Genomic DNA, 26548 nt, shown 5'->3' on the forward strand with positions numbered 1-26548 from the left:
ACCAGCTCGGAAAGCCAGTCGCGCGAGGTTGAAGCACTCAAGGCGCAAGTGGCGCGGATTCCGGAGATGGTCCAAGAGCAAGTGCAACAACAACTGGGATCGACGCTTACCGGCATTATGCCTACCTTGATTCATGGGATAACGACGTGGATTGCGGGTGGCCGCCCCCGATTCCCAGCTTCACGGCCAACAACTCATACAATGCGCAGGCGGCGCCATTGGTGTCTTCGGCGGCGGCGGTATTGGTGTCTACGGCGGCGGCGCCATTGGTGTCTCCGGCGGCGGCGGTATTGGTGTCTCCGACGCCGGCATTGGAGCTTAATGCACCCGGGTGTACGCTGGCCGGCACCTCGCCAGCAAGCGGCCCCTTCGTCAGTTGCACGCCCGCCGTTGGCGGTGCCTCGACATTAGCCGAGCTCGACGGCATCATGGTAACTAAGCCTCTCGTTCGAGTACTTCATCTCCTTGCCTTTGACTGGGCATCCCTGACGCCCTACATGTTTTCGCAGGGCGCCGCCAATGTTCCTTGCACTCTCCTGCACTTCGTGGGCGGCGAGTTGGTCGATGTCGCCAAGGGCAGAATCGTTCAACCGGGCAACCCCGTGTTCCACGGTAATCCGATGCCACCCACAATGTATAGGGTTGAAGTGGTTCGGGTGCTGCCAGGCTGCGACGAGCTGTTACCTCCGATTCGACCCGCTGGGGCCGACGAAGAAGATGAGATGACCCTCAGCGCCTGCGTAAGCTGGCCCCTGCTTTAGCCGAAGAGCCAGATTCGTTTGGGGGCGGGGGACACCACCCCACAGACAAGACCGCCAGTCGTGCCGGCGCCAAGCCATGGCAAGAACGCCTCAACGCTACCGGACATGCCGGACATCCCTATGGCACAGGATCCGGACATGCATATGGCACAGGATCCAGACAACGACGACAACGACGATGGTACATTTACCAACGTTGATAAGTACTTTGCCGAACATGGGTACGGTGGCGAGTTCTGCGGGCCTCCTCCTCAAGAACCCAAACAAGACGACCGCGATCTAGCTGGTACGGCGGAGAAACCCAATCGCAACAGGCGTCGTCTGGCGTTCAGTTCTCAGGAGACGCCTCCAGCTGCCGCCTTCACCGAGCCTCAGATAGTGGATGTGCCAAATATTATCAGCCCCAACACGCTCAAGAAGGCGGTCTGTGAGCAGAACTCGGTCCCATTACAGCAGATCAAGAAGAAGGGCCGGAAACGGCCGACTAAAAAGGCCGCCGGTGCGAGCCAGCCGGCACCGAGTACGATCCGTGCTCAGGACGGGCCACCTTCACCTAAGGATATCTCCAGGAGGGTGCATGTGGCGGGTAGGGCGATGCTACCAACAAATATGCTCAATGCTGCAACCGGTGCTATGCGGAGTCTGCACGACAGTGTTCTTTCTTTGGAGAAGCGGCGTCTCAGAGAGAATGATGTGGCATACCCGGTTTTCGTGGCCAAGGTGCCAGAGGGCAAGGGATTTGTGGATGGCGCCATCGGGGGTACGATCGTCCTGCGATTTGATGACATCTTTGCTATGTTCAACCTTCATCCGCTGCACTACACCTTCGTTCGGCTGTTTTCGCTGAGTATGGAGATGCGGATCATTAGAGACAAGACCCCGGACATCGTGATCGTCGACCCCTTCTACATGCGTGCCAAGCTCTTGAGCAGCGCTGGGGACCGCCAAGTCGCGAGTTCACACCTCGAAGACGTCATTCTGGCAAACCCAGATAAGGATAACTTCCTTGTGCCTTACTTTCCCGAGTAAGTCATCCCTTAACCGCCCCGTAACATATGATTTCTTAGATTTCGATCGTTCTTTTTTTTCTAACATTCCGTGTTCTGTGCAGTGACACACATTGCACACTCATCCTCTTAAGCCTGAAATATTCCATGGCCACGTATTTCGACCCGAACCGTAACTCCAAGATAGACTACACAAATATCAAGAAAGTTCTCGATGATGTTCTCCCTTGCTACACCAAATCTGGAGGCACCTTCATCAGGGCAGTTCGTAAGTACGGCAAGCACGTGTTCGCCCACAATACGACGTTCTGCTGCGTCAAGCAGCCGCCTGGCGGTCAGAAGGATGCCTACTACGCCCTCCATCACATGCGGGCGATCGTAAGGGACCATCATCACCTTCTGCTACCAAATAATCTCAAAGATTGGGCCGCGAGCTTGTCGGCAATCCAGGACGCGGACATCAGACAAGAATTCTTTCGCATCCAGTCGGAGTTTGCGGACATCATCCATCAAGATGTCCTTCATACCTCGGGGCAGTTCTTCCTCAGATATCAACCGTCCAACATTGAGATAGACGGAATGCTACAAATGCAGGCTGACAACGCCCGCGATTTCATGACCATCACGACAGACGGCGGCTTCATCCACGCTGCTGTCCATGAGTCGAATCGAAAGTAGTGATGTGTAGTTCTGAAACATTGATTGGCTCATGTTGTAATTAAACTTTAATGAATTGTATGTCTCTTTGGTTTGGACAGTCGTTCAACTTAGATGTAATCGATGCTATTTATTAGTAGGACCATGAATCGTGCTATTAATGTCTTGCTTTTCTCTTCCGATCCTTTTGTTGCATACTTATATATTGCTTATGTATGTATTGTCTGTTGTTTGGCTTGTGCATAGAGATGCCGTCGTATGTCGTGTACAAGGGTAAGGTTCCCGGAGTCTACGATGACTGGGAGGAGTGTCAGAGATAGGTTCACCGTTTCAGCGGTAACAGTTACAAAGGGTACACCACTAGGGCGGAGGCCGAATCTAGATACGCCCGCTATCTAGCGGGAGAGAGGAGGGAGCGTTGGAGGAACCGGATGAAGACCAGTTTGATTGCGATGATGCTCATCGTGATGACCACAGCTCTCTTCTATGTGATGGTAGTTTAGATGATTGATATCGACTTGTAATGTGAAGACAAACTCGATACTCGCGGTCTCGAGACTTGTAATGTTTTATCTTTGTTCGGTCTTTTGAATTCGGAGACTAATATGATGAATTGTATTCGGAGACTAATCTTCTATTGTATTCGATGAATCTGCTGTTGCTGTGTGCTACTGTCTATATTCTGTCAAATAATATATTTTGTAACCTGTGCAAAAATCAGAAAAGTAAAAAAAAACAAATATTCATACTAATGACGCATCACCAAAAGGTGCGCCATTAGTATGCCAAAGGATACTAATGGCGCATCAAGACAGAGTGCGCCATTAGTATGACAAAGCAGATGGTAACACATGGCCCCCCGGGAGGCATACTAATGGCGCATGGTGTTACATACTAATGACGCACTTCCTGGTGCGCCATTAGCATACCAGATACTAATGGCGCACCAGTGGTGCGCCATTAGTAAAAAATTCTAGTGGCGTGATACTAATGGCGCACCGGTAGTGCGCCATTAGTAGGCAAAATCGGTGCGCCATTAGTAGGCCTTTTCCTAGTAGTGTGGGAGGCACAGGCCGCCATTGCCTACAATCATCACCTCCTCCAGGAGCACCTGTAGGCAGAGTAGCAGCTCAACGCCGGTAGGGAGATCACTCTGGATGCAGATGTAGCGGAGCAGGCGGTGCTTCTCGACTCCTATCGCTCTGCCCGCCTTGCTCGCAGGCGGTACCGCTAGTGGGTGGTGGAGGTGGTGGCGGCGGCCACGTACAAGGAGGGTGACAAGGCGGTGTTCGGCGAGACCGACGAGGAGGAGGAGGACATCGCCGAAGCCGGCACATCCGCGGGCGCCGCCGGCAGCGAGGAAGAGCAGTGCATAGTAGGTCGCCGCCGCTCGGGTCCCGGAAAGGCCACCGCTCCTCCCCTCTCGTCGAGGCCAAGCTTGGTTGGCTGAACATTGTTGGCCGATTATCCGCTTGGCGGCGACGTGAAGGCGGATAGCTTTGCTTCCCGTGGTTCCGGAGGCGGAAGTTACGGAGGCAGAGCTGGAGAGCGCGAAGGCGGAGCTAGAGAAGGCGAAGCTTCAGTTCTCGGGATTCATGGCCGGACACGGGGAACGGCCGCCAGTGACCATTTAGATTAGGTAATTATGCCCAACCGGACGAGCTCCGCTTAGTTGATGTAAATGTAATAAAATCCGTCATGTTTATATAAAATTCGACCGTGTTTATATGAAATCCGGCCATGTTTGAACGAATATCGCCCGATTAGTTCGAACTGTTGCCAAAATGCATGCGGCTATGGTTGGATGGCGTCTTCCCGCATCTGGGTCCACGGACTAGTACCTCCCTATTTGTGGATGGATGCGGAAGAAAATTTACGGGTTGAGATTGGAGGTGCCCTTATGTTCATGCGTGAGAGAGTGAGCTTGTCTTTTCCCTGTATATTCGCGCCTATCAGTTTAGTTGTCATGTGAGCCCTTTGTCCTTAGCATCTTGAACTAAGAGATATTTAGTTAAACGATGTAGTGTTTGATGAACACATGCGTGGCCCACTGAATACACACTAATTAATTAAGCCACATGCCTATCGGGTTCAGATCGCGTCTCTAGTGTTAGTGTTGGTGTAAGGCATGCGAGAAATGATGGAGGTTTGGCTCTTGGATATGTGGCTTTTTTGTCCAGGGTGATAGTCCGACATGACCGTGACCTTAATGACTTCCCGTCTGCGTTCAACAATGACATACTGGCTTGGGCAATGCAGTGGCATGTCATCGGCCTGTTAGGGAGCACCAGTTACTTGATGCATTTAATTTATTATTTCATATGATCATTTATATTCCTAGTTTGGCTAAGTAGATCTTAGTGAACCTTTGCCCCCCAAAAATGAGCTAATCTTAATTTCCTATGAGGTTCGGTTAACAACTCACGCTGTCATGCACGTGACTCTTGCAAGAAAACAAAACCACGCACGTAACTAGGAAACAAATCAAAGTACTTCTCAAATGCAAATCAAGAGAGCAGCGGCAACTTCCCAGAACCTAAAGTATAAGCCTGCAGCGTTGACGGTTGTTTTGTACTTTTGACTGCACCAGAGGAAAGGACAAATGAATCCTTTGCGCTTCTGTGCCAGCATCAAAGCTAGATAGATCGGTGGGACTTGTGTAATGGGATTTGCTTATATATAGGTAGAGAGATAGAGCTGAGCTACCGTTGCAATGAACAAAAATATAGCAACAACACCGAGGAGAGATAGAGCTACCGGAAGAACCGAGGGTGGTTTAGCTTTGAAGTTTGGTCTACCAATGTTGCAATGGTTCAAGGTAAGACATGAATTTGCCTATGTTTTGCGCTATTACGAAAATCTATATTTCTTATGATTTTTTTAGAACTATTTCTTATGATTTTAGTACTTGCTTACTTGCAAACTTCACTTTTTGGTGACTTTTACTCATATTCTTTTTTAATCTTAAACTGAATCGTATTCCCAATTCAGCTTCTTCATTGTGTTATAACACACAAAAATATAAACATACCATACTGGATTTGCTATTTGTTTGAAAGGGTGCAAGTTTCTGCTGGAAAGGACACATGTTTTTCTTGCAGTTCTAGTGGTGATTACTTGATGATATTTCTATTTTGTAGGAATAATTATCACAAATTCAAAATGCTAACTAAAAAAACATGAGTTGAGCATATATAGGAGGAGTTACACTCAAATTAAATGAGATATACTCAGATTAAATCGGAGGTGGTGAGGTTCAAACCCGAGCCATTTAGCCCACCAACTTGTGGTGCTAACCGGTAAGACTCAAGGACTTTCAAGTTAAAGAGAACTAAAATCTAGAGTAACTTTTACGTTACCCCAGCCTAGGAATCTAGACTACCTATCCCATCATCCACATCCAGGGTGCTACCTAGTTAACTTGCGCTCCACCGTCATATGATAATTGCAATATCAGTAGATGTATGAACATAAGCAACTGAGTGTCATGAATGATGACTATTAAAATGAAGAGGAAGCTAGGCCACCACCTGATCTATCTATCAGTAGAAAATTTTAATGTGAAAAGCCTTTTGCTAAATTCTGAATATGACACATTTTTATTCGCCTTGGCCAAAAAAGAGAGAACATGCCACCATTTTTAAATCTCCAAGAAACTTCTAGATTATGAAGCCTCGTAATGTGGAAAACTCATTTATTAAAATTATGTATTAGACACGGCTAAGGCGTTAGGCCATCTCCATGGGGGCGTCTATGGCAGACGCCAGGATCTACTTCCTGTCTATTCTAGCAGCATGGACATGATTCATGGTCACAATCCTCGTGTTCATGCATGCCTAACGATGCGTCAAGCGTTTCAACGGAATCTTGTGCATGCTCGATGGGCTTTTATTGTTTTTTGAGTCGTCTAAGGAAGAAATTCGCAGGGGTATCAGTGGCTCATGCACACACTTCGTGGGCCACACATTTGGGCGGTGATTTAGAAAGTTGTCATTTTGAATCTATTTTATCTTTTGAACTGAAAGTCTATTTTATGTTATGTTTGCATATTTGTGTTCCTTAAGATGAGGACTTTGGAAAAAAGACCACTCTTGAATACATTTTGACAAGTTATAAATTTTCAACAAGATTCAAATACTAAAACTTGATATGAATGAAGGATAATTAAGTTTCACACACTCACACGTGGGTCACTATCACTAAAATTCTTTCAGTTGATCAGAAAAGCAATGTGGGCTTTGATTTACAAAGCTTCTAGGGTTACTTAATCATCGAAAAAAGGATGATCACGGATTCATGTAGCAACCTAGCAGGCAGCACACTATATTCTGATTATTGTGGCATGCATGCATGCGTGCCGATACAGGACAAGGACATCCTAATGTCATGCAAAGCCGCGACCGACGTGGAGGCAGGAGCTGTGACGAATCCCGTGCCGCCCAGGTGCATGACGACCACACGCGCAGCGATCTCCAGGGTCCGTGCGCAACTCCGTCGTGTCGACGAAGACGCATTCACGCCGCACAGCGTGCTGATCGGCCTTTACAACCATCGTAAAGGTGTTTCCCAATGGACGGAAGTGAAGGAGAAAGCCGTCGTCCATCTGTTTCACGGTCAAGTGGATGAGGTAATGCGGGAGCTGAAAAGTCTAGAGGGTGAAGCAAGGAGGTGCTATGCCCATCTGCCCGACCCCATTTTGTGTTGGGAGCACTTCTCATTCTCACACATGCTGCTGCACGATGGCTGCTATCTGCTCCTTTTGTTCTTAAGCTACAAGACAGAGGGACCTCAGTATCCCGAGACGGCAGCCGGTGGAGTCTCCGACGGCGCCGTGGTGCGCGACACCGTGTTCCTTGTTGAGAATCAAATACCTCTCTTGGTGCTTGACAAGATCCACCAGCTCGTCACAGGAGACACCGATAGTTCCGTCCTCCAAAACATATCCGTTGCTGTCCAGGAGCTTCTGCAGGCACAACTCTACATCAGCAAGAAGCCTCGGCCGGCGCCGCAGCAGTCGTCCCACTTGCTGCACCTGGTGCATCACTACTTTCAGCCAACCAATCCGCCTCCGGAAACGGCAGAGAACACGGCACGGCGCACAGGCCGGTGGCGACGGGCGACGGAGTACCGCTGCCACGGCAACGTTCGTTTCAAGCCAAATGACTTGGTGGAAGGCAAGGAGTCCACCATCCTGGACGTGAGCTATCAAGGAGGTACGCTGTGGATCCCTCGCCTGCAGGTTAACAGCAATACGTGGACGATCCTACGCAACCTGATGGCTCTGGAGGAGCAGATGACACGGCGGCCCGTGACGGCCTACTGCGTCTTCCTGTCGCAGGTGGCGGGTACGGTGGAGGATGTCAAGCTCTTAGTTCGTGCCGGGATCGTCCAACAATTCCTGTCAAGTGAGAAGCAGGCCGCCCAAGACTTGGCAAACCTCTTAACAGGGGTGGAATTGGAAGTGGACAACCTCGACCAAAACTACCTCAAGCCCATATGGCGCGACCTGGACATGCGCTGCAACAAATGGGTCAACAGATTCATGGGAACGTGCCGCGAACAGCACTGCCGTAACGGGTTGTACACCGTAGCATTCGTTATCACCGCCATCCTCTTTGCCTGTGGATTGCTGCAAGCGGTCTTTGCTGTCCTAAGCTACAAATACAAGAAATAGTAGTGCTGCTTCTCTCACGTTAAGGCAGCCGTTGCATTTGTTTGAGTAGTTAGCCTTTTATTTTTGTTGAGGGGTGTTTGAGTAGTTAGCCGAGCCACGATTCCAGGACGTGCGATTGCACTTTCCAACGGTTCGTGGCATGAGTGGGTAGCCAATTATCTTTGTAATATTGTACGTTTGCTTGTTATACAACGGCATCTACTCAGCCGTCTGTAATGCATTCCATCTCAAACTTTCTATAAACAACTGTTTTGTTCCAACCGGCGGCAGGCCAGACACAGGGAACCGAGGTGCCCCGTGCTACAACCATGGTGGCCCGGGGAGCTGCAACCGCGGCACCGGGAGAGCTGCAAACGGCGGTGCCCCATGCTACACTCGCGGACTCAAAAAGCTACATCCAGTCAGGGGTTTGCTGGAACCGGCAGGGGGAGATGATGGAACCAATTTTGGTCAGGAGCTGCAAACGTTGCCGGGGGAAGGTCGAACCAGTGTCGCGGGAAGCTGAAACTGTTGGCTGGAAATGCTAGAACCAGTAGGCAAAAAAGATGGAACTGACAACCACCGGATCTGCACTCGTAAGCAATGATGCCATGGTGGCGACCTTTTTTTTTTGCTGCAACCATCATCAGATTTTGCTACTACCAGGGAGGAAATTTGCCACATCTGTTATAAGCGGAGCTGCATGGTGCCACGACTGGCAGGCATTTTTTTGCTGCAACCATGCAATTAATTAAGATGCTGGAACGGCTACGTAAAAAACCTGGAGTGAACGATTGGATGGCCGGACGGCTCGACGACGAGGAGAGGAGGAGGTGGTGGTCGGACCTGGCTAGTGAACTTGTTGTGCTACTAGACGAAGCTTGAGAAGGAGGAACAGGGGGCGGAGTCCGGGGGAAGGGGATCTGGCGTAGCGAGCGAGCTCTGGTGCGCTCGGGATGGGTGAAGAGCTCCAGACGATGCAGCCGCTTGGAATCTGGGAAATAAGAGAGGATTACGCGCGGACGTTGTTGGGGTGAGCTCCCTGCTAATTGTTTTTTTATTTCCATATTAATTACAAAAGAAGGACAAATCTGGAGCGTCGGATTTCGGTAACATTGACGACAAAGGAATGGTCTGATACTGGAGCCTTACCAGACTATATATACAAAGTGTTTCCTCTTCCTTTACCCAAGTGAACTTGGGCTCTTAAATTTATATGTGTCGTTTTATAATAAATATTTTTTTCTTAGTTGTTGCAAAGTCTTTTTCTAGTACTCCGTTTTCCGACTCAAGTGTGTGGTCAGATAGCCGGATAGCTTGGTTTCTCTCTAAAGCCACTCGAGTTTAGTTCGCTAAAATGGCCTGAGAAACACTTCACCTTCAGGAAAAGGAGGTTGAAGCTGAAGGCTGATCCTCTTGAAGTCTGGAGATCAGACGTATTATGTTAAAGCACGACGGAAGCACAATATTTTCTAAGACCAATTTCGGATTGGCACAAAAAAACTTGACTTAATTCGGACGTAAAGTTTTTACATAATTTTTTTTTGGTTTTCCAAGCTTATGGCACCTTTAACCTATTGTATGTTTATCTCAGGAGGCAAGATATGGTCTTGACCGAGGTCTCATGCATGATGGTTCTATTCGGGAAATCTTTTTCGACCCGCAGTTCGGCATCTTCCCTGCCGAGCTGCATCTTGGTGATGTCGACACGCAAACACCAACCTAACAAGTTCCCAAGGAGATACGATCCTAGGGTCGGTCATGCGGCCGAACCCAAGTCCCGGGCGCTGCTACTGCACTGATGATTCAATGTTGGGAAGTCAAAGTGCAAAATGGTTTCCGAGGAGATTACGATACTCCGGTTGGTCGGCTGCATCCAACCTAAGCCCGAGGAACTATTGTGCACCGTGTTTCCGTTCCTAAGTATGCTGCCAAGTTAGGATTTGATCCTCAGGCCGATTTTGTGAATCGATCTGAGTCTCAGGTGCTACAGGGATAAGTGGTTTTATGATATCCTTCAGGTGCATCTCGTATTTTAGGCCGGCACACACCTTGAGGGCTACTGGTGATGCATCTTAGCAGAGAATAAATTGCACCAATCAAAAAACAATTCCACAAAAAACAGCCCAAAGCCGAGGTGGTGCACCACCTCGGAAGCTGTCTGGCAGAAAGACAGATGCGAGTGGCTGGTTCCAAAGAGGACATTTCCGGCATTAAGCTTGGTTAAACTCCTTCAAAAAATTTCAAGAGCGAGGTAATCTATGACACCTTGCATGCAGACTAGCGTTGGAGCTCGGATGCAAAAAGAGACTTCGGACGCAGTCCGACGTTGAAGCCCGACTGCAAGAGGACACCACCGCATGGGAAAAACATCGAACCTGATGTGTAGCGTAAAAATAACAAGGCATTGATAAAGACCGGAAACTTAAAAGGACTCCCCGGATACCTGACGTAAATCTTTAGATGCCCTACGTGTGAACTCTTCGGATACACCTCGACGATTCTCAAAGATTGAAAATGGGAAAAATTTGTTGAACCGTTGAACCAACTTTCAAGACTGACGACCGTTGACACGATCGAGCACGCCCCAATGCTGCAGATTATGAAGTGCATGGGCTTCGACGATCGTTGGCAAGGGTGGATCCACTGCTTATTTTCGACCGCAAAATCTTCGGTTCTCCTAAACGGAACCCCCGGTAGGCAATTCTTCTGTAAGAGAGGGGTGCGCCAAGGCGACCCGCTGTCCCCTCTCATCTCCGTCTTGGCAGCTGACCTTCTTCAAGCAGCCATCAATGACGCATATCAGAGAGGCGAGCTCGAGCTGCCCATGCCCGCCGTGGAGAATGACTACCCGGTGATCCAGTACGCGGATGATACGATCCTAGTAATGCCAGTTGATCAAGCACAAGCGGAGACGATTAAGCACATTCTGCAGGACTATGCATCGTCCATTGGATTGCATATCAACTTTCATAAATCGACTCTGATGACGGTTAACACGGAGGTGGATGCAACAGAACGACTGGCAGAGATTTTTGGATGCAAGGTTGGCAAGATGCCGTTCACGTACCTTGGCATGCCGATGGGCACGGCTAAACCTACTGTGTCTGACCTAATGCCGCTAGTGGCTTCAGTTGAGCGCAGATTATCCAGCGCGGCCTCGCTCTTGGATCTTGGATCAAAACTCACCTTAGTCAACTCAGTGGTCCCGTCCCTAGCGATTTATGCTATGTGCTCCATCAGACTACCTCCGAGGATCCTGGAACACCTTGACAAGCTCAGGCGATACTGTCTTTGGGAGAAGGAAACTGATGATGGCCACAAAGCTGTGTCCTTGGCGGCCTGGAACCTAGTCTGTCGCCCCAAAGAGAAAGGTGGGCTGGGGATAATTGATCTGCAAATTCAAAACCAAGGCCTGCTGCTGAAACAACTGCACAAATTTTACAACCGTTGTGATGTGCCATGGGTTCACCTGATTTGGTCCACGTATTATGAGGGTTCGGTGCCCCATGCAACTGATCACTGCGGGTCGTTTTGGTGGCGCGACATCTTGCAACTTACTCCAACATACAGAGGGGTCACATCGGTGGAGGTGCGAGATGGGAGCACAGTATTGTTTTGGAAGGACCTGTGGCACAGCCACATCCTTAGTGATAGCCACCCCAGACTGTTCTCCTTCGCTTCAAACGAAGATGTCTTGGTGCAAGCGCTGCTGACGGCACCTACGCTTGGGCACAACTTCCAGGTGCCGATCTTGGCACAGGCCAGGGAAGAGTTGCATGACCTTCAAGGCAGCATGGCCGGAACCGAGCTGACCGAGGCCCCCGACATCTGGAAATGCATCTGGGGGCCGCGGACTTCGCTCCAAAAAAGTACTACGATTATTGCTTTCGGGGGGTGGTGGCGGACGATGCATTCAAGTGGATCTGGAGATCAAAATGCACTAATTAGTGGAGGGTTTTTGCGTGGCTCCTTCTTGCGGACAGGCTGAATACTAGGAACATGCTGAAGAGGAGAGGTATGAAGCTACGAGATGATGTATACACTTGCCTCCTTTGTGATGACCCACCGGAAGAAACTGTGGAGCACCTTTTCTTCGACTGTGCCTTCAGTAGAAGATGTTGGATGAAGCTGGGGATCGACTGGATGCAAGGTGGAAACAGGCTTCAACTTGTGCATGTGGAAAAAAACAGGTGGACGAAGCCCATGTTTATGGAGATCTTTATCATTTCGGCCTGGAGCATTTGGAAGGAACGTAACAACAAGCACTTCAGAGGGGTGACGCCTACAATGGATGGCTGGCTCCTCAGATTCAAAAATGATTTTCATATGATGAGGTACAGAATCAAGGAGGCTGGGGTGCCCTTTGTGGATAGTTTTGTTACCTACATCTAGTCTACAAAAACAGTCACACTCCTTTATACTTACACTTTGTACACTCTTATTCCCTCTCTCTCTCTGGTGGTGAGGGCTTGACATACCCATCCTAATGTAACACCACAGAGTTGTACTTTGTACTTGTTGAGTTAATTTAAAGTCAGTGGGGGGCTGCCCTCACTGTCCTGAGCTTTCAAAAAAAGACTGACGACCGAAAATGAAGAATAGTTCAGATGAACCGAGGAGTGTCCCCAACTTGAAGACCAGAAGCTGAAGATGTTCCGAGGATAATCAATGTCCTCGACTTGACGATCGATTCAGGGGCTATTGATGGTGTCTTGAACTAGGAGGTACTCACCACGTCGTCTCCCGACCAGGTGGGTTGGGTCGAGGACCCCCCATGGCTGTTCACTAACGGGCTTCTTCGGGTAGCCAATGATGCATACAAGAAAGATTCCACAAGACTTGACGCACAAGATGAGGACTCCTGTAACCCTAGGCCTTCGGTACATTATAATCTAAGTTTAGGGTAGTCAATATATTATTACATTACAACTTAGATCAACAATCTCGTGGTAGATACATGTACTCTGTACTATACCCCATATCAATAAAATTAGAAGCAGGATGTCGGGTATTATCTCTTCGAGAAAAGCTGAACCTGGTTAAATCCCCATGTCCATTGTTCATCATGTTGCCGTCGTGCCAAGATGCCTAGCTTAGGATCCCTACCTCGAGATATGCCGGGTTTAGCACCGACACTACCGCTCCACCCGCGCCATCTAGCGTGAGCATTGGCGGTACCACATGTTGGAGGTGGAGAAAGAAGCAATCGAAGTCCGTTGCTGCCGCCGCTGGCGTTGCTGATAGCGAGAAATAATAGACCATGGGAGGCCGCCACCGCTTGGATCCCATGAAGGCCCTGGCACCATGCTGTCGGGCTGCATAGGCGGAGGCTCTTCTCCCCTGGCGGAAGCATATACCTCGGGGGCTCAAGGTGTTCCAGTGAGAGGGCTGCCGGACATAGGGAAGACATGTCGCTGGAATGGGGCCCCGCGCGGTCGGTAATAGACTAGGTTAGAGTAGCCTAGCCTAGTCCATTATAGTTTAGTTGAAATATGTTGAGAATGTAAATGTTTTTGTCTGGTTTAAATGAAAATCATTCGGTTTACGTGTAATTGTCCGGTTTGTTTTGTTTGAAATGTATGCGACTACAGCTGGATAGCCGGTTTCCGTATCGGTGTCCGTGGAATGGTCCCCATTGGTCCGCAGACAAATACGGTGTCTGATTTAGGGAGTGTTGGAGATGCCGTTACCAACACATCGGGCTCTTTTAAAAGGGAGGGAACAAAAGAGGAAACGAAAAAAAGTAACTATGAGACTAGCGTTCATTCAACCGACAAAACAACAAAGCACACTCCCCTCAAAAGGAAAAAAACAACAACAAAGCACTCTCCCCTCAAAAGGAAATAAACATGAGAAAATCCACCCCGACGTACCCTAAATGTCGGATATGATCGAGTCATGCTCCGAGAACTATTTGGGACGTTGTCGACCTCGTTCACCTCCGGCCGGTAACTGCATAGAACGTCTGCGTCACTTGACAAACCAAGACGACGACAGCCATAAGGAACGCGATAGCCATACCGAGGTGCCGGTCATGGCAGAACCATCCCATGAATCTAAACACGCGGCTCTGGCAGCGTTCCTGCAGCTTGTGCCAGATGGGCTTGAGGTAGTTCCGGTCAAGGTTGTCGACGTCCATGACCACCCCATTGCAGAGGTCCGCGAAGCCTTGAGCGACCTGCTCGTCACTCGGCAGGAAGTGCTCGACGATCCCTGCGTTAACCAGTAGCTTCACGTCCTCCACCGTGCCGGCCACCTGCGACATGAAGAGGCAGTACGCCGTGACGGGCCTCCGTGGGACGTGCTCCTCCAGCGCCATCAGGTTACGCAGGACGGTCCACGTGTTGCTGTCGACTCGCAGGTGGGGGATGCACAGCGTGCCTCGCTTAAGGCGCACGTCGAGGACGGTCCACTCCTCCCCGCTCGCGAAGACCCGGCGCTTGAACCGCATGCCGCCGTACCGGCCGTACTCCGTCGCCCGGCGCCACCGGCCGGTGCGCCGTGCCGTGCTCGCTGCCATTTCCGGTAGCGGATTGGTTGGCTGAAAGTAGTGATGCACCAGGTGCAGCAAGTGGGACGCCTGCCGCGGCGCCGGCCGCAGCTTCTTGCTGATGTAGAGCTGCGCCTGCAGAAGCTCCTGGACAGAGACGGCGATGCTTTCGAGGACGGACATGCCAGCGCCTCCTGCGATGTGCTCGTGGATCTTCTCAAGCACGAAGAGAGGTATCTGGTTCTCAACAAGGAACACGGTGTCGCGCACCACCGCGCTGTCGGAGACCCCACCGGCCGCCGTCGAAGCGCCGCCATTGCCGCATGCCCCAGCTGTCACATAATGAACAAACAGAAGAAGCAGGTAGCACCCGTCGCGCAGCAGCATACCGGAAAACTGCTCCGGCGTGAGTTGGCCAACGCCATCGGCGTAACACTCCCTCGCTCGTGGCTCCAACTTCTCCACTAGTCGCGCTAGAGTGTGTTCGTCCGAGAGGCTCTTCAGGAAGGAGACACCGCACAGCTTCTCTTTTTCAGTCCGTGGGGACGAACAGCTTAGATGGTACGGCCCAATCGGCACGTACTGCGGCGTGTAGCTGTTGCCGTCCAAACCACGGAATTGCATACGGACCTTGGAGATGGAGACAGCCCGCGCCATCTCAGATCGTTTGGCCGGCGCTTGTTTCTTCCCTGCCTCCAAATCGCTGTGCGAGTCAACATTTGGGACTCCTGCATCTGCACGCAAAAATTACTGTAGTAGTCAGCACACAAACTAACTAGCAGAATATAGGTAAAAATTTCAGTGACAAAATAGGATCGTGATGGCTCTCTAGCAGGGCCGGACTGCTATCACTCCAGCACTCTAGAACTAGAACAATCATATGGTGCACACATTTCGCAATTTGGATCACTGAATCTTTCGTACAATGAATGACAAAGGAATATTTTCTCAACGCAATTAACAGAGTAAGAAACAGGCAAATATTCACTTCATACCTTGCGCCATTAAGCTCGAAGGTCCAAATTTAGCAGGTACTCGCCGTGCCTCACAGCAACTCACTATGTATAGCCATATACTACCTTTATATGTTCACTGTATCTTAACAGATGAGCCAACTGACAAGGCGACCATCCAACACCCTAAGATCCCTCTGACACATCTGACATCTGTCCTAAAGTTAATAAAATAAGGACCCTTTAGCTGGCGAACGGTCGTCAGGAGGGAGTGGCATTTGCGAACGATTTCAGTGACACTTCTAGTTTGAGTGGATGACAGTTTATTCAGAGTGAGATGACTGTTTCTGTAAGCAATTTTCATTTTTAAACGGCTATCTTTTGATCTCATCTCAAACTAAAACTACCACTAAGAAGGGTTCGCTTGTCACCCCTCTCAGCGATTGGTTGCCAGTTAGTTTTTCCGATAAATAATCCGTAGCACAAGTATCCTTAGAATAAACAGTACAGATTTGGTTTTCTTTTTTGGCCTTACACATATATACTCCCTTCGTTCCTAAATATTTATCTTTTTAGAGATTTCAAATAGACTACCACATACGGATGTATATATGCATATTTAGAGTGTAGATTCACTCATTTTGCTTCGTATGTAGTCACTTGTTGAAATCTCTAGAAAGACAAATATTTAGAAACAAAGGAAGTATTTTGGTATTTTTCAGAAAGTGTTCTGTGCAAAATAAAAAATTAACAAAAAAACAAACAAACAAAAGAGCTGCCAGAGATTGGATCTCAATAGTATTTTAATGGCAACCGTTGTACTCTGCTAGGTAGACGATTGCACACGTTGAAAAATTGAACAGCCAATCTACGGCATGCACTGAGGGAGAGAAAGAAAAACTTGTATGCCGGTATGAAACAAAATGGAGCCATACACATTGGCGTGTTTGGTAGCCATAGCCTACATTGCGTCAGGCCGCGCCATGTAGTTTTGGCCTGTTTGATTGCTTGCCTTGCACCTAAATCATGGCCCGTTTCATGTTTAAAGCTCCCACTGGTCTAGCTGAATAGGAACGCTTAAATCGGTCTTTCCCCACACCAGGTCCAAAGCTGTCGTGGATATAATCTAGACAATGCTATAAGGGGTTTCTATGTAGAGGCAATGATATCTATCGATCAGTACGGACGGGAGTACACGCATGGATTTGTACATATTCAGACCCTCTCTAGTGGAGGTAATTCCCTACTTCTGTGATGCTTTTAACTCTTGGCGTAAGGTACACTATGAAAGAGTTCAACCCTTAGTCCGGTGCCCTCCTCCCAGCTTATATAGAGTGTGCTAGGAGGGGTGTCATAACGGGCTGGTATTAATGTTGTTCATGGCCGACTCCTCATAGTCATTACGGCTAGTAATTGCCTTATTTAACTAGATTATAACACCGTTAGGTAACAGAAGTAATTAAGACATTGTGGGGGTCATTTATCCTAGGTCGCAACCGACCGCAGAATGTCCGACTGCTCCCGCCTTCATGGTGACCGATTGTTGGGCCTTCTCCATCTGGGGGTGTAGGATCCAACTGTTATGACTTGGCCTGATCATGAGAACCTCTTTAGCTTTCACTATCTTGGGCCGTAACGCTTGTGGGATGGAAGTATTGCCCTTCACCCACATTCTTCTAGACCGTCTCCTTGATGGGCTATGGCTCTTAACCGAGATATTTCCATACTTGGACCTACCCCGTGAGTATAACCCCGACAATAGCCCCCAAGTCAATTGAGGTCTCACTAGAGAAACCCGATTGTTCATCGCTGGAAAGATTTCTAACTATTTGACGGACTCAAGGTGCCCCTTATTGGTTGGCTGAGAGATCTCCTCAAGAGAGGATGCCTTCTGGTGGCGAAGAGGCTAGTAATTTCTTAGTTGTCTCTTCGCTAATGCAACAAGCACAAGACCAGTTTCACCCACCAGAAGAAGACCATGAGTAAGATAGTGCCGTCCGCTTAGTCGGCCCCATTATCTAAGCGGACTAAGCAAGTTACACCCCACCACCAGGATGTTGACATTGTCGTGCCTGTGAGGACCGGCGAACTGAGAAGTGAAGACCATGTTGAACCTACCCTAGCTCATGGACGTGGACTGATACGTCTTCATCGTATCTACTTTTCCAAACACTTTTGCTATTGGTTTGGACTCTAATTTGCATGATTTGAATGAAACTAACCCAGACCGAGACTGTTTTTAGCAGAACTACAATGATGTTGTTTTTTGTCAGAAATAAAAGTTCTCGGAGTCGGACGAAACTTTGCGGAGATTTTTTTATTAAATATATAAATAATATTGGAATGAAGATCCACTGGGTAGGCGCCATCAGTTGCTCACAAGGCAACAGGGCGCGCCTACCCCTAGGGCGCACCCTGATGCCTTATGGGTCACACAGGTGGCCGTCTGACCAAATTCCAAGCCTATAAATTCTTTTTCCCCGAGAAAAAAAGAGAGAAAAAGGTTCATCATGTTTTACTATACGGAGCTGCTACCACCTCTTGTTCTTCATCACGAGGGCTGTTTTGGAGTCCATTTGGGGCTCCCGAGAGGGGGATTCTTCGCCGTCGTCATCATCATCAACCATCCTTCATCAACAATTTCATGATGCTCACCCCCGTGAGTGAGTAATTCCTTTGTAGGTTTGCTGGACGGTGATGGAGTTGGATGATATTTATCATGTAATCGAGTCAATTTATTAGGGCTTGATCCCTAATATCCACTATGTTCTAAGATTGATGTAGCTATGACTTTGCTATGCCTAATGCTTGTCACTAGGGATTGAGTGCCATGATTTCAGATCTAAACCCTCTATGTTTTCATCAATATATTTGAGTTCTTGATCCTATCTTCTAGTTGTTTGCGCTTGTTATTATTCTGAACCATGGACCCGGAGGTGACAATAACTGGGATACTCTCTGGGGATGACTATACTTCGAGGAGCTCATGTATTCACCATGTGTTTGTACTTTGTTATGATTCTCTATTAAAAGGAGGACTTAATATCCCTTAGATTTCCTTACGGACCCCGCTGCCACAGAAGGGTAGGACAAAAGATATCATGCAAGTTGTTATTATAAACACGTATGACTATATACAGAATACATGCCTACATTGAATTGATGAGTTGGAGCTATTGTGTATCGCTCTAGGTTGTGATTGTTAGGTGATGAATGACATCCAACACAAATATCCATCAATGATCCAATGACTATACTTTGCTCATATTGATCTTTGCCGAGTTACTATTGTTGTTGCTACTGTTACAATCACTACAATACTGCTACTATTACTGTCATCGCTACTAATGCTACTCTTACCACTAGTATGAAACTATCATACTACTGTGCTACTAAATACTTTAGTGCAGATATTTAGCTTTCCAAGTGTGGTTCAATTGACAACTCAACTGCTAAATGATGACCCACAAGTATAGGGGATCAGTTGTAGCTCTTTTCGATAAGTAAGAGTGTCGAACCCAACGAGGAGCAGAAGGAAATGACAAATGGTTTTCAGCAAGATAATGTCTGCAAGTGTTGAAATTGTAAGCAACAGAGTAGTTTCATAGCAAGATAATTTGTAACGAGCAAGTAACGATAGTAGTAACAAAAGTGCAGCAAGGTAGCCCAATCCTTTTGAGGCAAAAGACAGGCCAAAAAGGTCTCTTATGATAAGCAAAGCATTCTTGAGGGTACACGGGAATTTCATCTAGTCACTTTCATCATGTTGGCTTAATTCGTGTTCGGTACTTTGATAACTTGATATGTGGGTGGACCGGTGCTTAGGTGCTGTTCTTATTTGAACAAACCTCCTACTTATAATTAACCCTCCCGCAAGCATCCGCAACTACGAGAAAAGTATTAAGAATAAATTCTAACCATAGCATTAAACTTTTGGATCCAATCGATCCCTTACGGAATAGCGCATAAACTGGGATTTAAGCTTCTGCCACTCTCGCAACCCATCATCTAATTGCTACTCCACAATGCATTCCCTTAGGCCCAAATATGGTGAAGTGTCATGTAGTCGACGTTCACATGACACCACTAAGGGAATCACAACATACATACTATCAAAATATCAAACACATATCAAGTTCACATGATTACTTGCAACATGATTTATCCCGTGACCTCAAGAACAAAAGTAACTACTCACAAACGATGATCATGATCAAGATCAGAGGGGTATTAAATAGCATATTGGATCTGCACATATAATCTTCCACCAAATAAACCATATAGTAATCAACTACAAGATGTAATCAACACTACTAGTCACCCACAAGCACCAATCTATAGTTCCGGTAACAAGATTGAACACAAGAGATGAACTAGGGTTTGAGAGGAGATGGTGCTGTTGAAGATGTTGATGGAGATTGCCCTCTCCAAGATGGGAGAGTTGTCGGTGATGATGACGACGATGATTTCCCCCTTCGGGAGGGAAGTTCCCCCGGCAGAATTGCTCCGCCGGAGGGCAAAAGTGCTCCTGCCCAAGTTCCGCCTCGAGGCGACGGCGCTCCGTCCCGAAAGTCCTCTCCTTATTTTTTCTAGGTCAAAATGACTTATATACTAGAAGATGGGCACCGGAGGTGGGCCGAGGAGGCCACAACCCACCAGGGTGCGCCTGGGGGGCCTGGCGCGCCCAGGTGGGTTGTGACCACCTGGTGGGCCCCCTCTAGTAGTTTTTTGCTCCAATATTCCTCAAATATTCCATAAAAATTCTCCGTGAAGTTTCAGCTCATTTGGAGTTGTGCATAATAGGTGGCCTGATGATACGTCTCCGTCGTATCTATAATTTTTGATTGTTCCATGCCAATATTATACAACTTTCATATACTTTTGGTAACTTTTTATACTATTTTTGGGACTAACATATTGATCCAGTGCCCAGTGTCAGTTCCTGTTTGATGCTGTTTTTTGTTTCGCAGAAAATTCATATAAAACTGAGTCCAAACGGGATAAAAACTGACAGAGATATTTTTGGAATATATGTGAATTTTGGGAAGTGTAATCAACGTGAGATGATGTTCGAGGGGGCCACGAGGCAGGGCGCGCCCCTGACCCTCGTGGACACCCCTTAAGGCGGTTGGTGCCCTTCTTTCGCCACAAGAAAGCTAATATCCGGATAAAAATCGTGTTCAAATTTCAATCCAATCAGAGTTAGGGATCTCTGGAAATATAAGAAACGGTGAAAGGCCAGATCTGGGAGCACAGAAATAGAGAGAGACAGAGAGACAGATCCAATCTCGGAGGGGCTCTCGCCCCTCCCATGCCATGGAGACCAAGGACCAGAGGGGAAACCCTTCTCCCATCTAGGGAGAAGGTCAAGGAAGAAGAAGAAGAAGAAGAAGAAGAAGAAGGGCTCTCTCCCCCTCTCTCCCGGTGGCGCCGGAACGCCACTGGGGCAATCATCACCGGAGGCTATGGAGAAGTATCCCGGAGGGGCCATCATCACCATGAATGTCAAGGACCAGAGGGAGAACCTCTCCCCATCCAGGTGGAGGCCATGGAGGAGGAAGCACAAGGGGGAGAACCTCTCCTCCTCTCTCTCAGTGGCATCGGAGTGCCATCGGGAGGGGAATCATCGCCGCGGTGATCGTCTTCATCACCACCACCATCATCATCACCATCCTCATCTCTTTTACGCGGTCCACTCTCCCGCACCCTGCTATAATCCCTACTTGAACATGGTGCTTTATGCCACATATTATGATCCAATGATGTGTTGCCATCCTATGATGTTTTGAGTAGATATCCTTCGTCTTTGGGTTGATGGATGATCTAGATTGGTATGATTTGTATCTCTTATTTTGGTGTTGTCCTATTGTGCCCTCTGTGTCGCTCAAGCATGAGGGATTCCTGCTATAGGGTGTTTCAATACGTTCATGATTCTCTTATAGTGGGTTGCTTGAGTGACAGAAGCATAAACCTGAGTAAGGGGGTTGTTGCGTATGGGATAAAGGGGACTTGATGCTTTAATGCTATGGTTGGGTTTTACCTTAATGATCTTTAGTAGTTGCGGATGCTTGCTAGAGTTCCAATCATAAGTGCATATGATCCAAGAAGAGAAAGTATGTTAGCTTATGCCTCTCCCTCATATGAAATTGCAATGACGACTATCGGTCTTGTTAACAATTGCCTAAGACAATTCCACACACCAATCCACCATTATTCCACACTCGCTATTTACAATATTTAGTAATAGATTGTAACTTTATGATAACAACACCTACTTTTATATTTTATCTCTCAGATACCATGCAAACTTACCCTCTTCATACCCACAATGTAGTTTTATTTCTCGTTTCTAGTTGGAAGCAAACATTCGGTGTACGTATAGTCGTATCAGTGGCAGATAGGACTTGAGAGAATATTGATCTTACCTTTAGCTCCTTATGGGTTCGACACTCCATACTTATCACTTCCACCTTTGGGAATTGCTATGATGATTCCCTCCACTTGGGGATTATCACCTGACGTAGCTTTTCCAAGTTCAGATTTCCAGCTGCCGGAATTCTCCCTCTTTGTGTATACCTTGCATATTATGAGAGAAAATGCATTAGAATTACTCCAAAAAGCATTATTATGGATAAAAACATTATAAATAACAGTAAGAAAACATTCTTTGACTCCCCTTGTGTCAAATATTTTTTTTTTGAAATGCTACCCTGGAAGACTATCGCGATCCCATATACTTGTGGGTTACCAAGACCTTTTTCCTGGCACCGTTGCCGGGGAGCATAGCTCTATTTATTGAGTTCACTTCAGAATTATTTATCTGTTGATCACTATGAAGAATCAGAAAGACGCCAAGACCAAGATTGTACTATCTAAGATGAGGGGATGTAAGGAACCGCCATCTATCTCCGTACTTGATTCACCTTATGTTTTAAGTAGGCTCACGACACCACCACCTGCTATTCATTGTGATGTGTCACAAGTAATTGACGATACTACTTCTGTTGTAAATGAAACTTGTGATGATGCCAATACTTTGCTTGATGAAACTGTGCCACTAGGTGAATTTCTTGATGAAAAAATTGTGAAAGCTAAAGAACTTGAGACTACATAAACTACTAAAAATTATGATTCACCTATTATGCCTAGCTCTCCTACTAGATTTGAAATGCCTAAGGTACCTCAAGGTTATGTTATGGATGGGCAGATTACTGAAGAATTTCTTGATTGTAAGCTGAATGAAAAGGCTATGTTAGGAAGAATGAAATATGATTCTATGTTTGCAACCTCTCCTATCTTTGTTACTGATAAGGATTATGAATTCTCCATTGATCCTAAACTTATTACTTTGGTAGAATCCGATCATTTTCATGGTTATGAAACTGAAACTGTTGTGCCACATCTTACTAAATTAAATGACATAGCCACCCTTTTGCTCATGAGGAAAAATTCGCTACTACTATATTCTTAAGTTATTTCCTTTCTCATTAAAGGGGGATGCTAAAGAATGGTTTAATACTCTTGCTCATGGTTGTGTGCGTACTCCCAAGGATATGATATATTACTTCTTTGGAAAAAAATCTTGATCATTAGAAACAAGCCGCCTTACAGGAAATATGTAAGTTTGTGCAATTTGAGGAAGAGCATCTCCCTCAAGCTTAGGGGAGGTTGCTTCAATTATTAAATGTTTTGACAGATCATCCTCTTAGGAAAAATGAAATACTTGATATCTTTTATAATGGACTAGCTGATGCTTCTACGCTAAATAGTTGTGCCGGTCGTGTTTTCTGGGAATGAACTGTTGAATGGACTCAGGAATTACTGGGTAATATATTGAGGAATGCTGATGATTGGACACTTCCTGAACCACTGCCTAGTCCAACTCCAAAGAAGAGGAGAAGATATTCAAGAGGCAAAGAAATCTACGAAAGGAAAGGGTGTTAAATCTGAAGATGTTAAGGATTTACCACCTATTGAAGAAACACGTGGACTTGACATCCCGACATAGGTAGTAGAGGCAAATTCTCTTTATAACTTTGATGAGGGTGATATTCCATATAATAAATCTCCTAGTCAATGTTTGGATGAATTTGATAATTTCATTGTTAAGGAAGAAAACTTCAATATGCAAACTAGTAATCAATTGAAACGTAATGCTATCATGATTGAACGCCTGAGTGATTTAATGTTTAGAATTGCTAATGATGTTAAAGGCTTATGTAAATATGATTCTATGGTTCAAACTCAGTAGGACAAGTTTCTAAATCAGAAAATGATTTGCTTAATGAGATGAACAATAAAATGAATGATCATGCTATTAGAGTAGTTACTAGTGGTCTTTATATCCTGAAGGTCATCCTAAAAGAATTGAGAAAGACTCTCGGAGAATTAAGAATGATGCACCTAATGCACCTAGAAAGAAGAAAAAGAATAAGGATTTTGCATGGTTCTAGCGAAACTGTTGTAGAAAAACCTTATGAGAATCCAACTAATGTCTATTTCTGATGCTGAGACACAATCTGGTAATGAGCGTACACCTAGTGATGATGATAATGATGATGCTAATGATCATTGATACGTCTCCAACATGTCTACTTTTCCAAACACTTTTTCCCTTGTTTTGGACTCTAACTTGCATGATTTGAATGGAACTAACCCGGACTGACGCTGTTTTCAGCAGAATTACCATGGTGTTATTATGTGCAGAAACAAACGTTCTGGGAATGACCTGAAACTTCACGGAGCAACTTATTGGAAAATATAAAAAATACCTGCAAAAGATGAAGGCCAGGGGTCCCACCACCTCTCCACGAGGGTGGGGGGCATGCCTGCCTCCCTAAGGCGCGCCCCTACCTCGTGGGCCCCCTGGTGCCCCTCCGACTCCAACTCCAACTCCATATATTGTGTTTCGGAGAGAAAAAAATCAGAGAGAAGAATTCATCGCGTTTTACGATACGGAGCCGCCGCCAAGCCCTAAAACCTCTCAGGAGGGCTGATCTGGAGTCCGTTCGGGGATCCGAAGAGGGGAATCCGTGGCCATCGTCATCATCAACTATCCTCCATCACCAATTTCATGATGCTCACCGCCGTGCGTGAGTAATTCCATCGTAGGCTTGCTGGACGGTGATGGGTTGGATGGGATCTATCATGTAATCGAGTTAGTTTTGTTAGGGTTTGGAACCTAGTGTCCACTATGTTCTGAGATTGATGTTTCTATGACTTTGCTAGGCTTAATGCTTGTCACTAGGGCCCGAGTGCCATGGTTTCAGATCTGAACCTATTATGTTTTCATCAATATATGAGTGTTCTTGATCCTATCTTGCAAGTCTATAGTCACCTATTATGTGTTATGATCCGTTAACCCCGAAGTGACAATAATCGGGATACTTACCGGTGATGACCGTATTTTGAGGAGTTCATGTATTCACTATGTGTTAATGCTTTGTTCTGGTACTCTATTAAAAAGAGGCCTTAATATCCCTTAGTTTCCGTAAGGACCCCGCTGCCATGGGAGGGTAGGACAAAAGATGTCATGCAAGTTCTTTTCCATAAGCACGTATGACTATGTTCGGAATACATGCCTACATTATATCAATGAACCGGAGCTAGTTCTGTGTCACCCTAGGTTATGACTGTTACATGATGAACCGCATCCGGCATAATTCTCCATCACTGATCCATTGCCTACGAGTTTCCATATATTGTTCTTCGCTTATTTACTTTCCCGTTGCTATTGCTATCATCACTACAAAATACCAAAAACATTACTTTTACTACTGTTACCTTTTGTTACCGTTACCACTACTATCATATTACTTTGCTACTAAATACTTTGCTGCAGATATTAAGTTTCTAGGTGTGGTTGAATTGAAAACTCAGCTGCTAATACTTGAGAGTATTCTTTGACTCCCCTTGTGTCGAATCAATAAATTTGGGTTGAATAATTTACCCTCGAAAACTGTTGCGATCCCCTATACTTGTGGTTTATCAAGACTATTTTCTGGTGCCGTTGCCGGGGAGCATAGCTCTATTCTTTGAGTCACTTGGGATTTATATCTGCATATCATTATGAAGAACTTGAAAGATCCAAGAACCAAGATCTATCCCTCAACTACGAGGGGAGGTAAGGAACTGGCATCTAGCTCTGCACTTGATTCACCTTCTGTTTTGAGTAAGCTTGCGACACCTAAAACTGCTTCTACTATTCGTTTCGATATGTCGCATGTTATTGATGATGCCACTTCTGCTATGCATGATACTTGATACTTATGATGAAACTACTTCTATGCTTGATACTACTGTGCCACTTGGTGATTTTCTTGATGAACAACTTGCTAGGGCTAGAGAGATTGAAACTATTGAATCTGATAATACTGATGAAAGTGATGATGAAGAACCACTTGTTATTCCTGAGGGTTATGTTTTTGATCAAGAAGCTTCTTTAGCTATTTTAGCTTGCAAAGATAGATACAAACTTAAGAGGTTATTAGCTAAATGGAACAAGCAATCTCTAAATGCTAGAATGAAACCTGACCCTGCTTTTGCTACTTCACCTATTTGTGTTACCGATAAGGATTATGAATTCTCTGTTGATCCTGATATAATTACTTTGGTTGAATCTGATCTTTCATGGCTATGAATCTGAAACTGTTGTGGCACATCTTATTAAATTAAATGATATAGCCACCCTGTTCACTAATGATGAGAGAACTCGCTACTTTTATATCATTAAAATATTTCCGTTCTCCTTAAAGGGTGATGCTAAGATATGGTTTAATTCTCTTGATCCTGGTTGTGTGCGTAGTCCCCAGGATATGATTTATTACTTTTCTGCTAAATATTTCCCTGCTCATAAGAAACAAGCTGCTTTAAGGGATATATATAATTTTGTGCAAATTGAAGAAGAGAGTCTCCCACAAGCTTGGGGGAGGCTTCTCCAATTACTTAATGCTTTGCCTGATCATCCTCTTAAGAAAAATGAAATACTTGATATCTTTTATAATGGACTAACCGATGCCTCCAGA

General features: G+C 46.3%; 2 protein-coding genes across 2 annotated transcripts; one reads left to right on the forward strand and one right to left on the reverse strand.

Annotated features, from left to right (window-relative positions):
* The first annotated feature begins 5023 nt into the window (after positions 1-5023).
* On the forward strand, positions 5024-8671 carry LOC125534646. Its single transcript, XM_048697814.1, has 2 exons — positions 5024-5243; positions 6792-8671. The coding sequence occupies exons 1-2, from the start codon at positions 5139-5141 to the stop codon at positions 8097-8099; spliced, it is 1413 nt and encodes a 470-aa protein (XP_048553771.1). The 5' UTR covers positions 5024-5138; the 3' UTR covers positions 8100-8671.
* Positions 8672-13812: 5141 nt separating this feature from the next.
* Positions 13813-15634, reverse strand: LOC125534647 (UPF0481 protein At3g47200-like). Its single transcript, XM_048697815.1, has 2 exons — positions 15567-15634; positions 13813-15305 (listed from the first exon to the last, which is right to left on the reverse strand). The coding sequence occupies exons 1-2, from the start codon at positions 15574-15576 to the stop codon at positions 14017-14019; spliced, it is 1299 nt and encodes a 432-aa protein (XP_048553772.1). The 5' UTR covers positions 15577-15634; the 3' UTR covers positions 13813-14016.
* Between the last annotated feature and the right edge of the window lie 10914 nt (positions 15635-26548).

The sequence above is a fragment of the Triticum urartu genome, chromosome 2, assembly GCF_003073215.2.
Source record: "Triticum urartu cultivar G1812 chromosome 2, Tu2.1, whole genome shotgun sequence".
In the NCBI taxonomy this organism is placed as follows: Eukaryota; Viridiplantae; Streptophyta; class Magnoliopsida; order Poales; family Poaceae; genus Triticum; species Triticum urartu.

Bases quoted from the DNA above. Each gene is read 5' to 3' on its own strand.
- LOC125534646 (XM_048697814.1), top strand. From the start codon at position 5,139: ATGAACAAAAATATAGCAACAACACCGAGGAGAGATAGAGCTACCGGA. The intron at 5,244-6,791 runs GTAAGACATGAA...GTGCCGATACAG, and splicing joins CAATGTTGCAATGGTTCAAG to GACAAGGACATCCTAATGTC.